The 22,188-nt window shown below is 41.0% G+C and overlaps 1 protein-coding gene across 3 annotated transcripts in view; it reads left to right on the top strand.

The window, feature by feature from the left end:
- The first annotated feature begins 14,441 nt into the window (after positions 1-14,441).
- Positions 14,442-22,188, top strand: part of TSPAN12 (tetraspanin 12) — a 65,542-nt gene continuing 57,795 nt past the window's right edge. Inside the window, exons 1-4 of one of the 3 annotated variants that reach the window (XM_047847412.1) lie at positions 14,442-14,582; positions 14,834-15,001; positions 15,647-15,751; positions 15,970-16,108. In XM_047847412.1, coding sequence (XP_047703368.1) covers positions 16,043-16,108 — 66 coding nt within the window. In that variant the 5' untranslated portion in view covers positions 14,442-14,582; positions 14,834-15,001; positions 15,647-15,751; positions 15,970-16,042. Of the gene's footprint in view, positions 14,583-14,833; positions 15,002-15,646; positions 15,782-15,969; positions 16,109-22,188 lie in introns of all 3 variants that reach the window. The other 2 variants (XM_047847423.1, XM_047847404.1) reach the window with 2 other exon arrangements.

Raw genomic sequence — 22,188 nt, 5'->3', positions numbered from 1 at the left:
TCTGAGAAAAGGCAGAAAACAAAATAATGAAGTTGAAACGAGGAGAGTTTACGTCAGCAAAATATTTTCTTCTCACAAAATGCAGAAAGAAGAGATGGTGCTCTTTTATTTAGCAATTCTGTAGTTTTTCACGTGAAATAGAAACACACAATTATTTTGGATATGTCTTTGACTAGCATGGAACAATTAAAGATAATAACTAAAAAGAAGATGTTAAATGTAGGAAGGAAGATTGGGAAAGGAAGGACATTCTTATAGCCCACTGTGTGTGTGTGTGTGTGTGTGTGTGTGTGTGTGTGTGTGGTGAAGATCCAGACAACATTTTATCTCACGAACCTCATCTCACACCAATGTGGCGCCCCGAAGGTTTCATTTACCTCCTGGAAGAGATGTGAAGTCTGGACATGCCAGCGCTGAAATAAGACTTTTGGGATGAGCCTCTAGAGCAGAGAGGGATTTCTCTCAACAGTGGTCCTAGTCCTGGGGAGCTCAATTTGAAAAAGAGAAAAGTAAAGGTGTTTCATTTTAGACCTGCGAATGTAATTATTAGTGAGAAGAGTTGATTTCTTTTGGTTGTGGTACCCACAACCCAGCTCCAAAGGAAGCTTGCCCCACAAAGATAAATCAAGAACTCGCATAAAAAATGTGTACAGGAAAAACCTGGGGTCCCAAACAACTGTGATCATGAACCTATTAAAAGATCTGTTATGCTGGCTGGAGAAAGACTAGCTCACTCCTCCACATACATATCCTTTTCCTCCTTCACCCAAGAGGGGAGTGGAAAAGACTGTGGGAGGAAAGGAGACACAATGGCAATGCAGTCATGCCATGATTTGCCTACATCTCTAGGGTAGAAATGGGTACTGAAATGGAGATCAACATTGGCAATGGAAGTTGAGCCACTGTATTGGCACCTGTGTCTGTAGAATAAAGTTCTAATGATATCTACAGACTGGGTGAAATAGGCCGGACCATTTCAAAGGAGAGAAGGGTATACAAGCTTACAGTTTAAAAACACAGTAAAAAAAAAAAAACAAAAAAACCCTATGGTAATTATATTACTCCTTCCCCCTGAAAACTTAATTCTCTCATTAGACAAAAACTGGCAACACACATTCCATTCAGAGGTTATATATAAAATATCGAATACCATTATGGTTCAGATACAAACAAAGTAGCATGGATGTTCTTTATAGCCTTGGGACAGAACCTAGAGAGCACATGCTTCCCCAACCTTAATGCTGTATTTTCTAGGCAGAGCAAAGATAATGAGAGGGTGGACAGGGTGGTTGGGGAGTCAAAGGCTCAGAGCTGCAGCTATTTACCAAGTAGTTCAGAGCTTTTAATATGTTAATGACCAGTATGGCCATATCAATGCTTTCCAGATGAATATAAGCTGATGAAATTAAATAACGGTTCTCAAAAGCTTCTCTCCTCTTAAAAACTTGAATCAATGGTATACAGCATATTTTTTGTTTTATTTCAGTGAATGAATCTGAGCATGCTTTCTTAATTATTCATCAAGTATTTATTCTAGTAAACATCAATTTTGATGATAGAAAAGATTTTAGAGCCACTTATTCTGAAACTTTCCTTATACATCAGATCTATAATCAAAGCTGAATATTACCAGATGGCTTTTATAGGCCCAAATCAAGATTTCACTCATGTACTGAAACGTTTTAATGTATACATGCATTTGAAATATCTCAGGACCATTACACATAAAGATTTGGGAAGAACTCATTTAGCACAGTCTTTCCAAGCATGGTTTTTAAAAATTTAATCAGCATAGTAAACAAGCTTTACTGATCATAAATTATAAAAGAAATTACTAGTAGGAAAGATGATTTTCTTTCTTCCATTGATACAAATAGGGGAAGAAAATGACTTGGATACAACTCAATCCTGCCAGCATGTCTAGATGGAGTGCTGCCTTGCCTATCCATAAAAAGGCATGCACATTAGGTTGCTTTCCATCACTGAACTGAAGTTTGTTCCTATCATCTTAGGAGCTCTCTGTTGATTAAGGGGGCAGCAAAAACTTGTGATCCTAAGAATCAAGACTGACTTGGTCCATTTAAGTGGCTGAAAGTTTCCTTGGTTATGGAAGAAATGGAAAAATGTTATTAGGGAACTTGGAGAATTTTCTTTTTTGGAGAATCATAGGCAGAATGTAGTCTTCTCTTCCTGTGCTTTTTCCCAGAGAAAGAAGGATTTTTTTTTTTTAAATCCATTGCCAAGGTAGAAGTGGATAGATAGATAGATAGATAGATAGATGATAGATGATAGGTAGGTAGGTAGATAGATAGATATATAGATAGATAGATAGATAGATAGATAGATAGACAGACAGGTAATTTTTAAAAATCACAATGTGATCACCAATGAGTGATGAGTTCAGTCTTTGCCTTCTTGCTTCTATTTCAGCCACCTCGGTAACCCTTCCTTTTCTGGTTCATCCTTCCTTCTTTATTTCAGTCTTCTCCTTCCCTCCCCTTTCCTGGTGTTCCTTCCTTTGTCAAAATCTCTCTTCCATCTTATCCCTTCCCTTTCCTGCTTTCTCCCCCACCTCATTCTTTCTGCTCCAACTCTAGCCACACAATGCTTCCTTAATCCTTCCCCTCCTCCTGTAGCCCTTCGGCACAAATAACCAAGCACAATGTTGGAAATTTGTCTGAGGAAGTTTTGTGGAGTGTACAAGAAACATTTTATGATGTGGATATTGTAAAAAGTTTAAAGTGGTAGGGTATTCAGCTTTTGTGTAGTTAAGATCCTTGGAACAAAGTATATAAAAAGGATACAGATTAAACTAAATGTGCCTTAGTGCTGCTAACTAATTAAACTAAGTGAATACTCATGATTTGTTTTATCATTTTTGCATTAAGAAAATTTCTCAAATGGAGGATAATTACAGCAAGAGCCTAATTAGATGCTAACAGACCATACTCTTCTGTTCTGATGCATTAATGATTTCTTTTGTGTTATAATTGTTGCATTCATCAGGGCGAGTGAAGTGTTTCTTTTTCAGTATTCATGTAGAGGATGCCTGGTGCAAAGTGGGGAGTCTGACTTCAGAACAAGCCAGTTATATGAAATGAGTTTGATATTTCTAGTCCAATTCACTGCAGTTTTATTATCTGCATTGCAAAAATTTCTAAAACACTTGGCACTACTGTTAGTTTTAGCAGAAAACATGTCTTTTGAAAACCACCTTTCCCCCCATTCTATTCAATTGAGAATCTCAACTGTACTTGTACTGAGCTATCACTGATTACTAATGTACTAATTATTTTGTGATGACTGTCAAGTCATAAAAATCATATCACATTGTCATTTTTTATCCTATACATGAAAGAATGGTAGGTTAAATGCATCATGATTTATGGTCTTGAATCTGAATTAACAGAGGAAATTAGTAGCTACCAATTAACACAGATTTATTAAGTACAATTACGTCTACTATGAATGTCCAATGAACAAAACGTTACAGGACTAAGTATGAATGTGGATACATAATACAACTGTATGGTTCAATCACAGCCATCTTCCAAGTTGAAAGACAAAAGAAGAATAAGAAAAAAAGCAAATTTAACACCCATAAAGCCTAAATACACCTAGAGGAGACGTATTTGGTTTATATAACACAAAGACTGTTTCTAAAGATCTCTTACAAACAGGAGATTATTTTTGTTTTTTTTTAATCAAAAATAGTATGTAAACTAATATCATAAACCTAACTTTGAACCTTAACAACTAGGATGCAATTTGTCATAATAATATCAAATTATGCAACAATTGCTGTCAATAGAATTGAGGGACATCCACCCATATCAGCACTTAGTGTTTAGGTTTAAGAAAGGGATGTAAGGTCATGAATGTTTTGCCTCTAAAAAATTTACTATGGGTAGTAACTTTTGTCAGAAGTAGGAAGGACAGAAATGTGGTTGAACTGTTCAAAGTTGGAACTATGACATTAAAATTAACTAGGTTAAATTTTTTCTTATCTCTCTAGATGGAGAACCATTAAACAACTCTAAGTTTCCTGGCTCAGGAAGAATCTGGATTTGAACCTCAGTCTTCTACTTCCCAGTTCAGTGGTCATTTCACCCACTACATAAGTGTGTAGTAAGCTCAGATACAAAATTAGACTCAGAAATATTGTAATCTGCTAAAAGTAAAATTCCCTTCACATATTTTCCCAGAGTCTTTTTTTTCCCCCAAAAGTTAATGTAGTAGTACTTTCATGACCAGAAGCCACTGATCTTAGAACCTTAACTGTACAGAACACAGATGAGTAAAAACATGAAAATACACAACCATATATACGATGCTTGCATTAAATCCTCATGCAAACACAGACATCACAAAATCCTTACACTTAAGCTCTCAGGGACTTTTCTAGAGTCTCATTGGAGTATATTTCCTCTGATTCTGAGTTCAGTTGCATCATTTTGGTTCTTCTGATTTTCTGCCCAGAGTAAATTAGAAAATTTGTTCCTTTGCTTTTGGTAAGAAAGAGAGCAGGGGATGGGCGGGGGGGAGGGAGGGCTATGCAGCTTGTTGCAGGCACACATTGACTAGCAAAAAATAACAAACGAACCAGCAAAAACCAGTCTGACAGTGAGGCGACAGGAAGTTATGTTACAAACTCACCTAGCAGAGAAGCTAATAACCTGCTTATTTACATAAGCTGTGACATCAGCGCTGAGGACACTTTAGTGCATTCACTGTTAAAAGTCAAAGGTGTTTAGGCAAAACAAATACAGACACAAAAACCATAGCAATCCCTACAGGCCAGTATAGGAAAGGGCTGAGACAGTGCCCCAGCTCTTGGACTTGAGGTACATGTCTGAAGGGTCAGGCAGGAAACTTGCTTCCTGCTGGTTTTTGTAACTAAGAAGCTCCAACATCTTGTGTGTGTGTGTGTGTGTGTGTGTGTGTGTGTGTGTGTGTGTGTGTGTGTCTAAGTATGGAGGGTGGTGGGGTGGGGCTGATGGTGCACAACATCAAGAAAACCCCAAGTTAAGCAGGATGTAACACTGTGATGGTTTAAGGGTCCGATCCCAACAGGTCCCAGAAAAGTAAGAAAGCAAATGAAACATAGGGAGCAAGATCTAGCCTCTGGAAGGAGAGGTTAAGAAGAGTACTAAGGCCTAACCAAGAAGATGGGGTTTGGGGAAGGATTTCTGATTCTAAATATAATTCTAAATTGCAATGTCAGGTAGGAAACGCAGAAGCCAGAACCCGTAGTTAGTACTGGAGCAATAGAGCCAATAAGGATAGGCTGCAACTGGGGGACAGAGGGACTCTTGGAAGCCCTGGCAGCAAATAGGCTCTCCTGTCTTGTTACGGCATCTGGATCGCAGTATCAGGGTTGTCTCTGCACCAGACTTGGGTTGAGCCTACAGAAGAGGGGCATCAGGCATATAGCGAGCATCTGCTAAAGAAGATAGGAGTTGGCATCATTGTCTTTGATGAGGCAGATGGGGAATTCTCTTCTCCCTCTCTCCTTCCCCCCTTCCCTCCCTTCTTCCTTCCTTCCTTCCTTCCTTCCTTCCTTCTTTCCTTCCCTCCTCCCTTTCTTTCTTTCTCTTCCTTTTTCTATTTTATATAATTATTACTTTATCACCTATAGTCATTTTTTGTAGCCCATTATAGCCTTGATCTTACCCACCTCCTTTGTGCTGTCATTGACCAGTATATTACAATTATATGACATTCTGTGTGTTCTAGGCCCAACAATACACTTTACACACATATAATTATACATACTGAATGGTTTTATATATATACATACATACATATAACTGTTTATATAAAATGCTCTTATAAATATAAATTGTGTTATTGGGTCTAGCACATACAGCAACATTGGGTTATTTTTTATAATTTGGATCTTTTTACTCATATTATCTATGTGATGTGATACCGCCATCATGCCTTCCTTTTCTTCTTCAGTCATACTTTCTTCGGTGCTGTGAACATATTCATAAGGTCTACTTTGAACTCTTTTTCTGTGAGATCCGGCATCAGGTCACTGTCAGGCAGCTGCTGTTGTCTGCTTTTTTTTCTGGTATGTGAGTCATACCTTCCGGTTTCTTTTCAGGCCTCAATTTTTTTGGTCGGAAACCAGACATTTTAGATAATATATTGGAGCAACTCTAGGTACCGGCTGCTCCGTCCCACTTTGGGGCATGTTATTGTTATTCGGTTGTTTATTTGTTTAGTGATCGGCTGGATTATTTTGGTGAAATCCCATTTCCCCCACTTGGTGTTAAGCCTCCGATATTATTCCTCAAGGAGGCACAGTGTGGGGTGTGCCACAGCCACCCTGGGGTGACTGTGGCACTGGTAGAGTTCTCTTCTACTCTTTCCCTGACCGCAGCCAGCTGGTAAATTCCACTAAGTGCCTGCCAGTTCTGGTATTGTTTTCAACAATGTCCCTGGGCATATATTCCTCTACAAAGTCATCCAACCAAAATGTGATTTCTTGAAAGGAATAGTTTCTGAGGTCAGTGTTTGATATTTGTTCCGATCCCAAAATGACTCCCCAAAACTGTCATCATCGCGGGTTTTCTTCTGAAAACTAGCTGTCCACAGTCCACTGTATCTTCATTAGATCCATGAATCTCTTCACACTTGCCTCACACCAGAATGTCGCTCAGGGAGAGAATTGTGTGAAAGCTGAGACGTCTGGGGCATAGTTTCAAAGTCGACTGTAAAACAAAATAGATAGCTTTCTCGTCTGCATGAGAAGTTACCAGGAATTTGAGGCTGGAGTATAAGCAGTGAGAGAGAAGAACAGGTAAGAGGAGTATCAGTCAACGTGAAAACTTCAGAGAAAGGCAACAAGGAACAAATAAGTGGTTCTAGAGTAACCAGACAATTGCTAATATTTGTTTTTGAGTTGTACGTGGTGCTCCTACAGAAATCCCTTCCCACTCTCTGAGACTTCAGTCAAAGGCAACTACGAGCGTAGGCTTGTGCTGGCCATACTTTGAGAGGGAAGGAATCTTTTCTTGAAGGCTGCCATCCTTCAGAGAAAAGAATAGCATGCATGGGATGACGAGATGATCCATAAATTGATTCAGAACTCTAGAAGAAGTGTGTCCCCTTCTTTTTCATCCAAATAATCCTCAGAGGGATTGCTCGAGGAGAACAAGTTTATCCACTGCATGTGGGAAGGAGGCTCAACCTGTTCTATTTAAACATCAAAGGACAGTGTGACCCCCGCTAAATTTAGGTCACTCACACCTTACATAATGCTCATGACCATTTTAAGAGGAAGGTACACAGATAAGGAAACTGAGGCTTATGGAGGTAAGGACATCTGCTCATTATCACATTACCAGCATACGGTGAAGGGAGCATTCAAATCCAGGGCTGACTTCAAAACCCCTGAGGTAGGTTCCTTCTGTTGTTCTTCTGCCCATATCAAAATACTTTTGTGGCTGTCATTGCTTCCGAATTAAGTGCAAACTCCTCTGCCCAGCATTTAGGATCTTCCTTAATCTGGAAACCACAAACTTTTCTAATCTTAACATGATGACTCTTAAAACTAGGAACTAGAGGCATTTCTCTGGGACTGTGGTTCTTGCTCTCGAATCTTGCGTTTCTAAGAACTGCATTCATCGGCCTGGACCAGCCTCCCTGCTGGGGCCTTGGCAGAGAAGGATTAAATCACCTTGACAGGGAGGGCAGCTTTCCTTGATTTTGTGAGGCTTTCCATGCTTTTTTGCTGCCCAACTCCTGTGCCCCTGACTTGCGTTTGTCTGCCAGGGCACCTGCCTCTTCCCATTTGCTGGGCTTCTCCGATGCTGCCATCTGTATTCCTGCTAGATTTCCACCTCACGCTTGCCAGCACATTCCCCTCATACTTAGTTCCGCTCGGCTGCCTGAATTTACATTGCCTTTTGATGGGGTCTTCACTCCAGTTCCAGTCACACCCTAATTGATTGCTCTAGTTTTTAGGTTCTGGCCATCCCTGCCCACTCCCATAACTGAATGAGGCACGTTTGTAAGACTGTGGATGTGTGACAAACATGATCAGTTCATGGGATAGCTGGCAACACTGGCCTGAATAGGGAGGTTGTGGAAGGGAGGGAAGAGGGGACGTGATTTATGATGCTGCTGGTATATGTGCAAGTTGGGAACAGTAAAAGAAAGTAAAGATCAAGAAACAGAGTACACCTAAGTAATGTAAGGTTTTGGCTGCTATGGACTCAGCTTTTACGTCTGATCCAAGGAATGGCTGTTGGGACCTAGTTAATTAAGTTAACATATGGTCACCCTTGCAACCTACGTTGGCTGCTGCTATGTTTTAGGCCACCTTCCCTGGAGAGGGAACCAACTTGTCTCCACTTTGGCAGACCTAGAAAGATTCTTCCCCATGACCCAGTGCTAATGTGATGGTGGATCATAAAACACCATCAATGTAAAACTTACACCAAAAAACCCCATATAATTTCATTCCTGCAAGTCATTTGGGAAAATACATGTAAGTTTGCTAAATCAAACATATTATCTTCCGAATCTTTTTTTTAAGTCAGTTGTGATGATAGACTAAGAAAGGCATTAAAATGATAGAGATGCTTGTATGTTTAAAAAACTAACTGTATACGTTATACATGGATGTTTTATGTCCCTGACATGGTATCTCTTCCTTTATTATTACCATGAATAGAAATCATTTAATACTGCTTCTTAAGAAAGAATACTGACAATGCAAATATAATAAAACATAATGGCAATTGTCAGTTCTTTGCAATGAACAAAATGGATCATCATCGAAGCGGAGATATTAGTTTTTTTTTATTATTCATTGGTCAATCCTCTATGCGTTCATGCTATTAAATATGAAATGAAAAATTACTACATCTCTAGTGTGCCATATACAGTTATACCCAATACACATGCATACAAATAATAACATAGGAATAGAAAGTCCTAGTTGCAGTGTAAACCTTTGTAAAAGCTGAATTCTAACCACAAAATCACCTTTTTTTTTTGGTTACATAAAATGGTTGGTCTATACATGGTAGGATGAGGTCATTAGTGAGTTTGGATTAGCTCATTATTTTAGAAAATAATTTCTAAAATTAAACATTTTTACCTCGTGTAAATAAATAAAGGTTTTATTAATGCACTTTTGGGCAAACCTGAAAGCTTTAAAGCACCGCCAGTGGATTAGAAGGGGCAGCAGATGAAGACAAATGTCTAATATTCATGGTAACTATCTTCCTCCTAGTTGTTACATTGTGGGCATTGCCAGGAGCTAATGTGGAACAATAGACTATTTCCTGGGGGATCTTTGTAAGAAAGGTAGGCTTTAGCAGCTGTTTGTAAATGGAACCTGTACAGCGTGTTTCAAAGAACTGTGAATTAAGACTTCTTGCAAAGGGAAAGAGTTCTTAAATTGTATAAATTCTGCTTTCTGAACAGGAAGTATGCTAATGAAGTTGTAAATTCTTTGAGAGTCAAAATTACATTAGGACTCCCATCAGAGTTCTCAGTTTGCAGTAACAATTCAATAAATATTTATCGAATAGGAATGGATTCTTTGCACCAATGCTGGCTGGTGAAATGTATCCAAATCTCTGAACTTTGTACAGAGGCTGGGTTTGGATAAACTTTCAGAGGAAAGTCTTCTAGGGGTTTTTATGAGGGTTCTGACTGAGGCAATCCTTTAATCAATAGTGTGGTGTACAAAGGCAAGTATGGGTGCAGGATGTAAGATTTCGTCATGAGATGGAAATGATGCGATGGAGTTTTCTTAAGATCCTTTGCCGTTGCCGATATGTTCCTGCTTCGGTGGTTCTCTCAGTAGCCAAGGGCTTTGCCGAGTAGTGCCAAGAAACAGTTGGCTGACAGCTGGGTTGTTTTAGTACTGAACAGGAAAGAAGATGGTAGCATCCATTCTTTTCTCCACTCAAAGTTCAGGCAGAAATCTGCCCCTGTTCAGTTATCTGTCCTCTGTTTGGCCATGTGCTTCAGAGAAGAGTTGCCCCAGACACAGGGAGTGCATTGCAACTGCTTTAAATCAGCCACAGCAGATTCATAGACCTTGCCAATAATTGATGTATACATGAGTATGACACGGGGTTCTAGGCAATGAATCACCAGGGATGACCTCCTACAAAATTTTTGGGAGAGGATTTCTTGATCCTAGGGGAGACCCATGGAACGGAATAGTTTCTTCCTCCTCTAGAAGAAGTAGTAACTGAATACAATCCCTGGATTTGCACAGCCATCTTGCAATCATGAGAAAAGGAAGCCAAAGGACAGGAGCTTACACCTTGCGTGGATCAGAAGAGCAAGGTGGAAAAAGAATTTATTCTTTGATATCATTGTCGGGTGGACGATGCTACTTTTGGTCTTACTGTTATGTGAAATAATGAATTTACTTATATCCTTACTCTTGTGGCACTTTTGGTTGAATTTTCTAGCTTGCAGAGGATTGCCAGTTAGCAAATAAAAATGTAGCTTGCAGAGTTAAGTTTGAATTTCAGATAAATGATGAATAATTTTTCAGTATATATATGCTTAATGTGGTATTTGTCCCATGCAATATTTGGGACATCCTTTGTCATGATTTGTTGTTTATCTGAAATTCTGATCTAACTGGACACCTTGTATTTTATTTGTCAACATTAAACTTGCTGCTGAGAGCAGTTTACCTGGTTTGGTGATGAAAGGCTTTCCTTGGGTCCTGTTGGCTATGCTCTTTCAGAGGTAAAAATGTGAAATAGAGTGACGAGTTATACTTTGAGTATACATATTTGGAATTCAGGCTCATATTCTCTAGAACTAGTAAAAGTATCTAAAATACTTTTTTCTTGAGTCTTGTCAATGAAACCTTACCATGATTTGAAATATTATTTTAATGCAGATTAACTGTAGAAAGAGATCCTAAAGTCTCCATTTCTTTACTTACCACCTATTTGGGGCAATAGAAATCTACCATCTGAGTTTCAGTATTTCAGTATGTAGTTATGAAGAATTAATATACATTTTGAGAAGCACCATTCATGTCAGGTACATATTACTTCAAACATATTAACTCTCTTTCTTGTATTGATTGCTAAGAACTCTCTTAGGTGCACTTGTAAGAATATTATACTAAGAAGCAATAGAAACTCATTCATCCAAACAAGTACTGATGCTGCTTCTTCCCTCTGCACAAACCTGAGCAGAGTGAGTGCAGTAAGATGTGGACAAATGAGATGCTTTGTGGTGTGAGAACCTTGTACTGTATGGGTGAGTGGTTTTCTTCAATATATTTTTTAAAAATTTTAATGTTTATTTTTGAGACAGATAGAGACAGACAGACAGACAGAATGTGAGCAGGGGAGAGACAGAGGGAGAAGGAGACAGAATCTGAAGCAGACTGCAAGCTCTGAGCTGTCAGCGCAGAGCCCAATGCGGGGCTCGAACCCACACATCCTGATATCATGACCTGAGCCAAAGTCGGACGCTTAACTGACTGAGCTACCAAGGTGCTGTTAAAATTCTTTTTAAATACTTGTGTTTCTTTTTTTTTGAGAGAGAGAGAGAGCGCGAGCACAAACGCGCGCGCGCGCACACACACACACGCAGGGGTGCGCGCAACTGGGAGAGGGGCAAAGAAAGAGGGAAACAGAGGATCTGAAGCAGGCTCTGTGCTGACAGCAGAGAGCCCAATGTGGGGCTCTAACTAATGCACTGTGAAATCATAACCTGGGCGGAAGTTGAAAGTCGGATGCTTAACAGACTGAGCCACCTAGCTGCCCCTAGCTGAGTTTTACTCCTGACTCTGAAACTGGCACATATTAGATTGTTCATAAATTATAGCTGTTGTTAGTACCTAAACTAAGAAGAATAATTTTGCCTTTCCTTGGAGGATAGAGACCCATCTCTTTTTTAGTATCTTCAGCATGTGGCACAGTGCATTCCACACACCCAAAAGGTATACAATGAGCATAAATGGCCACGGAATTGGGTTCCTACCTCATGGGCAATGCATAGACCATACAATCTTTCTAATGGGTTATTCTGTATTCAAGTCGTCATGCCATTTTGATACTTTTTCTATCTTCCTTTTCGTGCACAAAAGAAGTTATTCTCACAGAGAAAAATATAGAGCCCACAGAATGGCAGCTGTGATGTCCAGTCTTACCGTGCTCCTATAATCCTGATGAAGAAAATATTTGGAGAAGGAGGGAAGAGCCGCTGCCCTTAAGAAGCTGACGGCTGCCAGATGGGAGGACTGCTCATGCTGTGGACACTACAAAGCAGAACTAAAGTTGAGGGATATAAGATAAAGGGAGGTGGGGTCAGGTTTAAACAGTCAGAACTGCCTAGTACTGCAATGCCTCAAAGGTATTGAGGACTCCTCTCCTGAAGTATTGACTCCCAGACTGATGACCATTTACCAGGAATATTATAGCAGCTCTGTTTTCTACCTAACTTGAAAAATGGGGATATTAACCCCAATTTATCAGCTCACAGATGAGGGATTTGGTCCAACGAAACCTGAAGAGACTCCTTTGCTGGTTTTCAGGCATCTGTAAATCACTAGTCGCAATGGTTTTCAAACTTGACTGCAGAGTAAAATTAACTTGGGAACTTTGAAAAGTCTAGATGCTTAGGCCACATCTGCAGAGATTCTGATTTAATTGGTATGGGATAAGGCTTAAGCATTAAGGATTTTTTCAAAGCTCTCCAACTGATTCAAAGGTACAGCACTTTTGAGAATCGCTGAACTAGCGTGCTCAAAAATTATGATTCTGGATTGTAGTTTGGAATTTGATTTAGCCTGAGGTGTAACACTAAGCAGTTTCCTTCTCTTGGTTCCATATTCCTTATTTATCAAAAGGAGGTGGGGTGTATATACTTCTAAGTCACTGTCCTCCAAAATTTTATTATTCTAGGCCCTTAAAAGTTTATGAATTATGAAAAGGCAACCTTACTGCTTTCTCAAAATAGAGGGGGAGCTGTGTTCAGTGACATGGGAATTCTTTGCACTCCTTTTTGTTAGTTATAATGGCAGTCATAGACGCCCCTCAACGTGGGGATGGTTCTGCCTCTCCCAGGAACGTGTGACACCAACAGTGTTCAGATGGCAAGATTCTCAGTAGTCCCCTGCTGAGGACTGGGGTCCATCCTGATTTGCACAGAAACTGCTAGAGGATAAAAAAATAGGTTTCTTTCCTCTTATCCACGATTCCAGGAGATACTTTATTGCCAGAGTAGAGTCATCTGATGGACTACTGCATGTTTTTCTTGGTCTTTTATGTGGATGGCTATTTTGTGCTCTTTTGGGCTTGCTACCTTACATTTGGTTTAGTGACTTGCTTACCAAGAATTTTCCTGACCCTAACCTGGAACTCTCAGCTTCTCTTTTAGTCTTGATTTTACTGCTACCCAAATGAGAGCATGTGCCTCATCGTCACTCTGGTCATGTGGCTACTGACTCCAGACAGGAGATGATAGACACAGCACTGCAAACTTCTTCTTTTTCCCCTAAAGAAATTTAAGGAGGATTTCCTTTATGAGGTTTTCCCCAAAATGTTGCTTGTGTTTCATGGAGTTTGTATTTGTTAGTCTAGTTTTATTTGCCACACAATGTGCACAAAAGTAATCATAGAAATGTGAACTATCATGGGGCACAAAACATCAACGTTTTATATGGAAACTATGATTGAGTGATTTTTTTTTTTTTAAGTGTGAAACTTCTTACTTCCCAAAGGAAAGGTACTTTGGAAAGATAGTCTCCTATTATTACTTTAATACTTCCTGAATTTCTAGTTTAAAAACAAATTTAAAGACCCGTTACTCTGCACACAATTCAAGATAAATCACCCAGGGGCTCCTGGGTGGCTCAGTGGGTTAAGCATCCCACTTTAGCTCAGGTCATGATCTCACAGTCCATGGGTTCAAGCCCCGCATCGGGCTCTGTGCTGACAGCTCAGAGCCTGGATCCTGCTTCAGATTCTGTGTCTCCCTGTCTCTCTGCCCCTCCCCTGCTCATGCTCTGTTTCTCTCTGTCTCAACAATAAATAAAAACATTAAAAAAGTAAATAAAAAGATAAAACACCCGGTTAAAACTCAGACAATCTTATTGGGAGAAAATTTTGGAACCTTTGGCTTACTTGTGAAAGAGTTAAAAATGTTCTTTCTTTCTATTCTGGATATCAGATCCGGACACGTTTACTCTGGTGTTTACATAAATGCTGTCAGTGCACCATGGAAGTTGGAAAGAAGTCTTTTTATTTTTGTCAATTTTATTTTTATTTTTTAAATTTTAAATCAGGAGGGCAACAAAGCAATAAGAAGGATCATAGGGCACCATGTTAGTGACAAATCACAGGAGGTGGTTCCAGAAAGGTTGTGAAAACTAGTTTCTCATTGCAGGAATTGGGTTGGGCCACTCCTTCGCCCCCCCTTCTCAAACACAAATATTTTCATATAATAAAAGCCTGTTTCCCTATGGTTATAACCCAGCCTCCTCTCCTCGGACACCACCATTTTAAAGGGGGTTACTGCGCGGACTTCCCCGCAGTGCATAGGTTTTCTCTCTTTCTGGGCCGCGTCTCATAGAGGTGAGGCGTCCCTTCGAGGGGCTCACGCCGGGTGAAGGGACAAGAAACACCCACTCGGATCCAACCCGGGCAGCCAGCGGCCGGAGCATGCGCTGAGAGTTTGTGCAGCTGGCCCTGGCTGCCGCCGCTGCCTCGTCCGGACTTGGCGAGGACTTGGGAGGGACAGAGGCGCTGGGAGGTGGCTTAACAGAGACTTTCCAGCAACTGCTGCCCAGGACTCTTTTTTTTTTTTTTTTTTTTCTTTTTCCCAGGAGGCGGCGACGGCGGCGGCGGGGGAGAGGAAGAGAAGGAAGCGTCTCCTCCTTGAGCCAATGCAGCCCTCTGGCTCTCCGGGAGGAGCGTCCCTGCCCCGATGAGCCCCCGCAGTGCGTCCGCGACCGTCCCCCGGCGGGAGTGGGGCGCGGAGCCCAGCGCCGACGGTGAGTGGCCGCACGTCTCCCGTCTCCCCAGCCGGCCGTCCCGCCAGCCCGCCGGCGGCTGTCCCCGGCGCTGTGTGCTAAACTACTTAGAGGCTGGCGGTGGGGCTCCCCCGCCGCCGGCGCTCCCCCACCCCCCACCCGCGCCCTGCCGGGGGCGCGCGGACGCGGTGGCGGGGCGGGGGACCGCGCTCGGCTTTGTGCTGCTCCGGCGGCGCGGGGTCGCGGCCGCGGCCGGGGGAGGGGGCCGTGAGTGACTAACCCGGCGTCTGCACAGCTGCACCGGCCCTAATTCCCCCGCGCCCCTCCCCGCCCCCGCCCCCGGCTAATCCATCATTCCGGGCCGGAGCACCATTTCTCACGTTCTCCCCGAGAAACCCTAGTCGCGGGGCGGAATCCCAGCTCAGCGCCTCGCCCCCCCCCCCGCCCCAGTGCCCCCTGTTCACACTCGCGCGGCTGGGTGGGGTGGGGGGTGCGGAGAGCTGGGGGGCCCGGGAGCTGTCCTAATGCGGGGGACGCTCGCACCCGCGGACTCGCCGGCGGCGCCGGTGACGTCTCCCGGGGGTAGTGCGGTTTCCAACCTTCGGGACGGTTCCGAGCTGAGCTGTCCCCCCTGGGGAGGGGCGCTGACTGAGGGACGTTTTCCAGAGCGTCTCATCAGAATGCAGAGGACACCGCCGCGCGTCCCCCGAGAACGGGAGTTTACTGTGTGCCTTCATTCATCCGGGAGTCAATCTTTTCTCTTCTCAGCAGGTGTTATCTGAAGCCGGTTTGGAACTTTAGGGGAGTTGAGGTTACAGTTACAACTTTAACAAATGATTTTCGATGAAGCGATGTCTCAAATGACCTAGGCTTCGGGCCGGACTCGGGACCCAGCTGAGAGCTGCAGAGGAGGGGTGGGCTGCGGGGCGGGGGGGCGGGGGCGAGGAGCGCGGTGATGAGAAGTGCCCTGTTCTCCCCGCCCCCTGCAGACCGCAGCTACTTTGCCGGTGAGAGTAGGATGATGTGGTGAAAGGATGGGGCTTCTCCCATACGGGGCTCACAATGGCCAGAGAAGATTCCGTGAAGTGCCTGCGCTGCCTTCTCTATGCCCTCAATCTGCTCTTTTGGGTAAGTCAAACAGTTCCACTGCACCAACAGGTGGGGACGGCTGGACTCGGTCTCCTCCAGCCACCACCTAATGCGCCAAAGGGCATGGCTAAACATTAATTAATTGCAGAGGATCACACCCTCTATTTTTCAGAGAAGTCCATTTTGACCTTAAAATGCCTTTGATCTAGCTGAAGTGCCATTTGTAATTAGAAAAAAGAAATCGACGCCTGGATACTGGTGGCAGTAAAATTAGACTTGAAGTTAAGCTAGGGATATAAATAAATGCACGTGCTTGTGCTTGTAGATAAGAAAATTATGGCACACTACTTAGGGAACTGCTTGTTTTCAGGAATTTCAGATAACTGTCCAAGCTTTCCTTACGTCATCCTAGCCTATAAAAAATCTGGTTGGCGTAAAGCAGTCTTACTATGTTTTCGTGAGAATTCATACATAGATAGCCTATCGAAAGACTGGGTAGATTTTTCTACCGGTAGAGATTCCATCCAGGCTGAAAAGGTGGTTTTCATGTAACTATTTCTAAGTTGGCAAAGTTTTAAGGAATTTTGTGTATGCTTTTGGAAAATCCCATAACCATTTAAGGAAATAAAATACATAAAATTTAACAAGCTCATGGAAATCTTTATGCTGTATGAGCTAGTGACTTTCTATGCTTTGCGCCCAGGCATAAGTTTTCATTAAGTGTTATTAATAAATCACATTATTATTTATAAAATTTATGAGGAAAATATAAAAATTAAAACTTTTAATGTTGCTTCAAGAAGTTGTCATCCTTAAGCAAGTACATTTTTGCCAATTTTGTATTCTATTAATAACTTATATTCAAAATTTTCTGTTAGAAATTTTACATGGCTGGCTGGCATCGACGAGCCTCCTTTCATAAGGCTAGGGCAAGTGGTCTCTAGAGGATGACATTTTGGTTTCAACTAGTCCCTACGGGTGGCTCCATTTTGAAGTGACAAATTAAGCCTTCCTTCCGTGAGTAATCTGAAAAGATATCTAAATTGGCAACTTTTTTTTTTCTACATGAGAATTAAAAATCATTGCATAGTTAAATTCACCACTTGGGAACGTAAAATCACTAATTGATCTCATTGCAGATGTTAATTCTAAATATGTACGTTTTTTCAATGGATCATTAAATCACCTACTTAGCTATAAAGTTACTAAGATTTTGAACTTTGTGGTTTTTTTTTTAAATGTGTGGTAATTATCACTTCAATTTACTGGTTTTTCACTTTTCTACTTTATGCTTTTTAATTATAGAATCATCACACTTTTATAACTAAAAGGGAATTTAAAGATGACTTGGTTGAACTTCCTTACTTTGTGAATGAGAAAACTAAGTGTAGGTTAGTGACTGGTCAGAGGTCAGGTGGCCTGATGGTGACAGTTCCTGTAGCAGAACTCAGCTTTCTCGCTCCCGGAGAGTGCCTTTATGTGAATGACTACTGTGTTCTCAGTCTTGAAATTACTAGGACTTTTGTTGTTGTCCAAAGAACAATGATTTGGAAATTTTCTTAACAATCTGTATTATGTAGGAGGAAAAAAACCTCAATCATTGAACAAAAATATTGCTCTTCCGACTACTGAATTTGCTTCAAAAAACCTATTTCTTAAATTCCTCCAGGGCTCTTTCTAGCCCCCCAAAATGTAAAATGTCATGTCTTTGCTGTTATCTTGTACCTCATCCTTCTCATTTTATGTGGGTGTATTTTATTTATTTATTGAGATCCCTTCCCCCTTTCTCCAGCCCTCTTCTTCTGCCAACTTCCCCTCCAACAAAATAATTCGTGTTAACCTCTGTATCTTTTAAAATTTTGTACAAAGATGTATTTACTCATACCTGTCCGCATATACCCATTCGTGTACATTTATATGTATATTCACAATATTTTTTTGTTAAAATGGTTTTTTTCTCATGCGGGTTCAAGTGGCAGGAGTGGGATTGCTTTGTGGGAGGATATGCGATACGGTCGACAACAAAAGAGCTAATCTTTATACAGTTCTTCTTCCGTTTGCCAGTCACATTTAGTGCTTCAGTCTCCTAGCCTGTGAAATAGGAACGATAGTTCCTCTTGTCTAGCGTTGTCCTGAGGATTAGAGTTAATGTACACAAGGGGTTTGAACAGTGGTGCCTAAATGTGCTATCTATGTGGTGGCAGTAACAGTAGGTAGTAGTACTTGTGTTTGTTACCGCTGTTACTACAGTAATGACGCTCAAGTAGATTATCAGGAGGTGGAGTGCTCACTCAAAGGAACCCCTGTGGTGGTAATAGCAGCAATTGTTATTCCTGGGATTAATACTGCTATCACTACTACATTTCCTTGACCCAGAAATCCCGCCCGGGGAATTTGTTCCCTAGAAAGAAGAACACCGATACACCCCATTATATGCACACAAATATTTATTGCCATCTTGTTGGTGTTAGGGCACTTTGAAATTTTTGTCGGTTTGAAAGGTTTAAAGTGTTATTTTACTGTTGCTTTGTTTTTTATTTCCTCTCTTCTCCAATGAGCATGAGCATCATTTTCTTTAGACACGTATATATTTCATATATGTTATTTCATTTTATAATTCATATTCAGTAAGTATGTCATATTTACCATTTAGGTTTGTCTTATTGTTTGTCCATTGATTTCATTTATGCTGTTACTATACAACAGTTCAACAAATTTTTATAGGCTGTTTTAAATAAGATTTTATATACTCTTTCTTCTGTTCTTCTGTTCTTTCAAAGCACCTGCCTTTCTTGTTTTAGTCAGGGTTTCTTTTTCCCAGTGGACTTTAAGCTTATTTGATATAATTAAAATTATCTGTTGGGATTTTTGTTGCAATTGTATGCGATGTATATCAACTTTGGGAGAATCGGCATTATTCTTTCAATGCTAAAACAATGTTTGCAGATCTTGTGTTTTCTTACTGAGTCAGATGTAGTTTTCAGCCTTGTGCTGGGCACATTCCTGGGCATTCTTGCACTACTGTCTCATCTAATTCTCACAACGGCTTTGGAAAATTGTTTGTTTCTTTTTTTGGGTAGAGAGAGGCTGTTCAGAGAAGTTCAGTAACTTGCTAGTGAGCGGCAGAACAGGGACTCAGAGTTCAAACTTCTTCTCCAAGTGTGATAGAAGTTGTAGGACTGGACATGGGGGTGAATGTATTTGCAGTGGAGAGGTAAACACCCTCAGTAGGAAGGGATAAGCTATCCAACTCCTAACAAGTCCTCCAGAGCAGCGTTTCTCACCTGCGTGTGCCTACGAATCCCCCCGGCGTCTTGTTAGAATACAGAGTCTGATTGAGTGTGGCAGGGGCTTCACGTATTGAGGAGCAAGGCTTTAGTCCTTGTGTTCAGTGCTCATTGAGATTAGAAGCAGAACAAACCAGTGTAGCATATGAGCCCAACTTCTTACATCACACTTCACATCCTGAGTATGGAGAGGGGATTATTCTTGCCTCTAGTTTTGCAGGATTGAGAAACCTGCCCTCTTTACCTCTGGGCTCAAAGCTGAAGCCTTTTACTCCTCATTTTACATTTTAAATAGTCCCCCCACGCCCCACCTTCCCTATTTCTACTATGTTGCTACCATCTTTCCTTCTGTATCCAGAAGGATTTTAGGGAAAAGAAAACTAAAATCTTAACTGAGGACGTATAGAATTTTGCTTTGCTGTTCTGAGAGTTGGAAATCAGAGTGCTTTGTGTGTGTGTTTTTAAAGTACATCCTGAGTATTTTTCTAAATGTGAGGCAGAGATATGCCTAAGAGGAAACAATGCAAGATCACAAATGCACTGCTTCTCTCCATTGCCATGGATCCAGTGACTTTGATGTGTCATCTGTTGAGTGGCCCTTCCACATTCTGAAGAAGCGCAATCCCGGTATAGCTGTAGGGGAGCTGGCACACAGATATTGGACCTTCTAGGTTTGTCATGAGTGTTGTGGGTTTGTAATGGGAGAGGTCACATGGGACACGGTGCACGTGGGTGAACTGCCCCAAGAGCTCTTTTGAAACCATGATTCACATTCTGGCCACAAAGGAGCAAGGAAATGAGCTATTTTCACTTCAGTTTTATCCCACTTTTACTATTTAAATGGCATATTATTTGAGTAAATGAAAGCTTTCCTCCATTTTAAAGACAACTTCTGTGGCTTTATGATATGAATGCTTGCCATTCATAGATGATAATTTTCTGCTATTACAACTATGGATAAATATGGTTGTCTTTGGAAGTTCTTGAAGTTGGTGAGCACTTAACATTTATCAAGTATGTTTGCTTATTATTTTCTAAAAATATAATTTCCCATCTGTAGTTTTTAAGCCCCATTTCTCACTGGCAGATAAGAGCCATTGTTTTTCACCTACCATTACTAAAGATAGTAGCAACAGAAAGGAACTACTCTAGTGACCTAAGAAAAGAAACTTTTAAAAGAAAACCTTAAAAGTGGACAGGGAATCCAGTTCATACTTTTGGGATATATGCAGGGCAAATGAAATAACAGAAGGTTAATGTCCTGTTTCTTTTTCCTTGGCCATATGTAGTGAACCTTAGGTGTTTGACCCATGGCAGACCCTACAGAGATTCTTGGCAAGTAGACATTTGTATTCACGTGGCATTTATGTAGTCATATAAAAATACAACTTTTTAAATTGTTACCCCTAACTTTATACTCTGAAAGTCCTTGAAGTTTTCTTTAATTCTAGTGACTAGGGGAGAGCTTTCCGACAAACGTTAGTTCTTTTTAAAAATAAATATTAAATAAGCTTTAGTCTCAGGGGCAAAGCTGGTACATGTTTTTCATACAGTGTGGCCCCAACTGAGCAAAGATGAGCCATCGCATGGTTCATAAGGACCACGCTTTGGAGAGGGGTGTGGGGGATTTTTCGGGACATGTCCTTGTGGCAGAGCAGAATAGTACTGACCTTGGCCTGCCAGCATCCAAATAATCAAGACTTGATTTAACTTCATGTTTCAGTAAATAACTATTTCAAACCTTTTTTTAAGACTAAGGCAATTAAAAAAAAATTTAGTGTTTATTTATGTTTGAGAGAGAGAGAGAGAGAGAGAGAGAGAGAGAGAGAGAGACAGAGTGCAAGCAGGTGAGGGGCAGAGGGAAAGGAGACACAGAATCCGAAGCAGGCCCCAGGCTCCGAGCTGTCAGCACAGAGCCCAACACGGAACTTGAATCCACAAGCCGTGAGATTATGACCTGAGCTGAAGTTGGACACTTAACCCACCGGCTGAGCCACCCAGACGCCCCAAGACAAAGGGAATTTTAAAAGCACCTAGTTCAAGTCTCCATTTTCAGGATAAACAAAGGTTCCAGAAGTTTGAATTACTTGTCCAAGTTCTCTGCAGAGATAGAACTATAACTAAATTCCCCATCTCTCTCCTGCATTCTGCTCTTTGCTACCAGATTTGACATAAAAAGTAAAGTTAAGGTAGATGGTTTTAAACATCTGTCAGCCTTAAACTTCTGCAAGAGTGCCTTGAACTGCTCTCTTAAATGAGACTATAGATTATGGATGACAGACAGTTGAAGGAATTAGAAAGTCTGTCTTATGACTAGGCCCTTATTATTTGGTGGAAACCAAAGGCATACATTTCATAATAAGTTTAGGGACTCTGCATACATGTAAAATTCTGATTGAGAAAACAACTTGATTCAATACTTATTTTTACATAATTAGATTTGAACAAACCCAGAATATATCTCCAGCAATAGCAAATTTCATACGTACAAGTATTTGTTGAGAGCTAGCATTTTCTAAATGTTTTTCAAGACAGAATGTGGCAAATGTCCTGCTAAGTAGTAGATCAAGCATATTTCTCTAGAGTAATATTTGGGTTATTTTCTAAGCATTTTCTTCAACTACAAATGATATTTTGCAATATTGGAGAAAATGTAAGGAGCTATATGCCTAGTTACATATGATAATTATAGTGCTCCTAGGAATTTAATCATAATGAATGACAGTTGAAGAATTATTTTATTTTTATTTGGAAACCTAGTAGAAAATGCTGTTATTAGGAAGGGGTCCTGAATTGCTTGCACTATTTGTGCTTGTAGATTTAATAGCACGA

The sequence above is a fragment of the Prionailurus viverrinus genome, chromosome A2 (genome assembly GCF_022837055.1).
Source record: "Prionailurus viverrinus isolate Anna chromosome A2, UM_Priviv_1.0, whole genome shotgun sequence".
Taxonomy (NCBI): Eukaryota; Metazoa; Chordata; class Mammalia; order Carnivora; family Felidae; genus Prionailurus; species Prionailurus viverrinus.
This window is presented reverse-complemented; position numbering and strand designations above follow the sequence as displayed.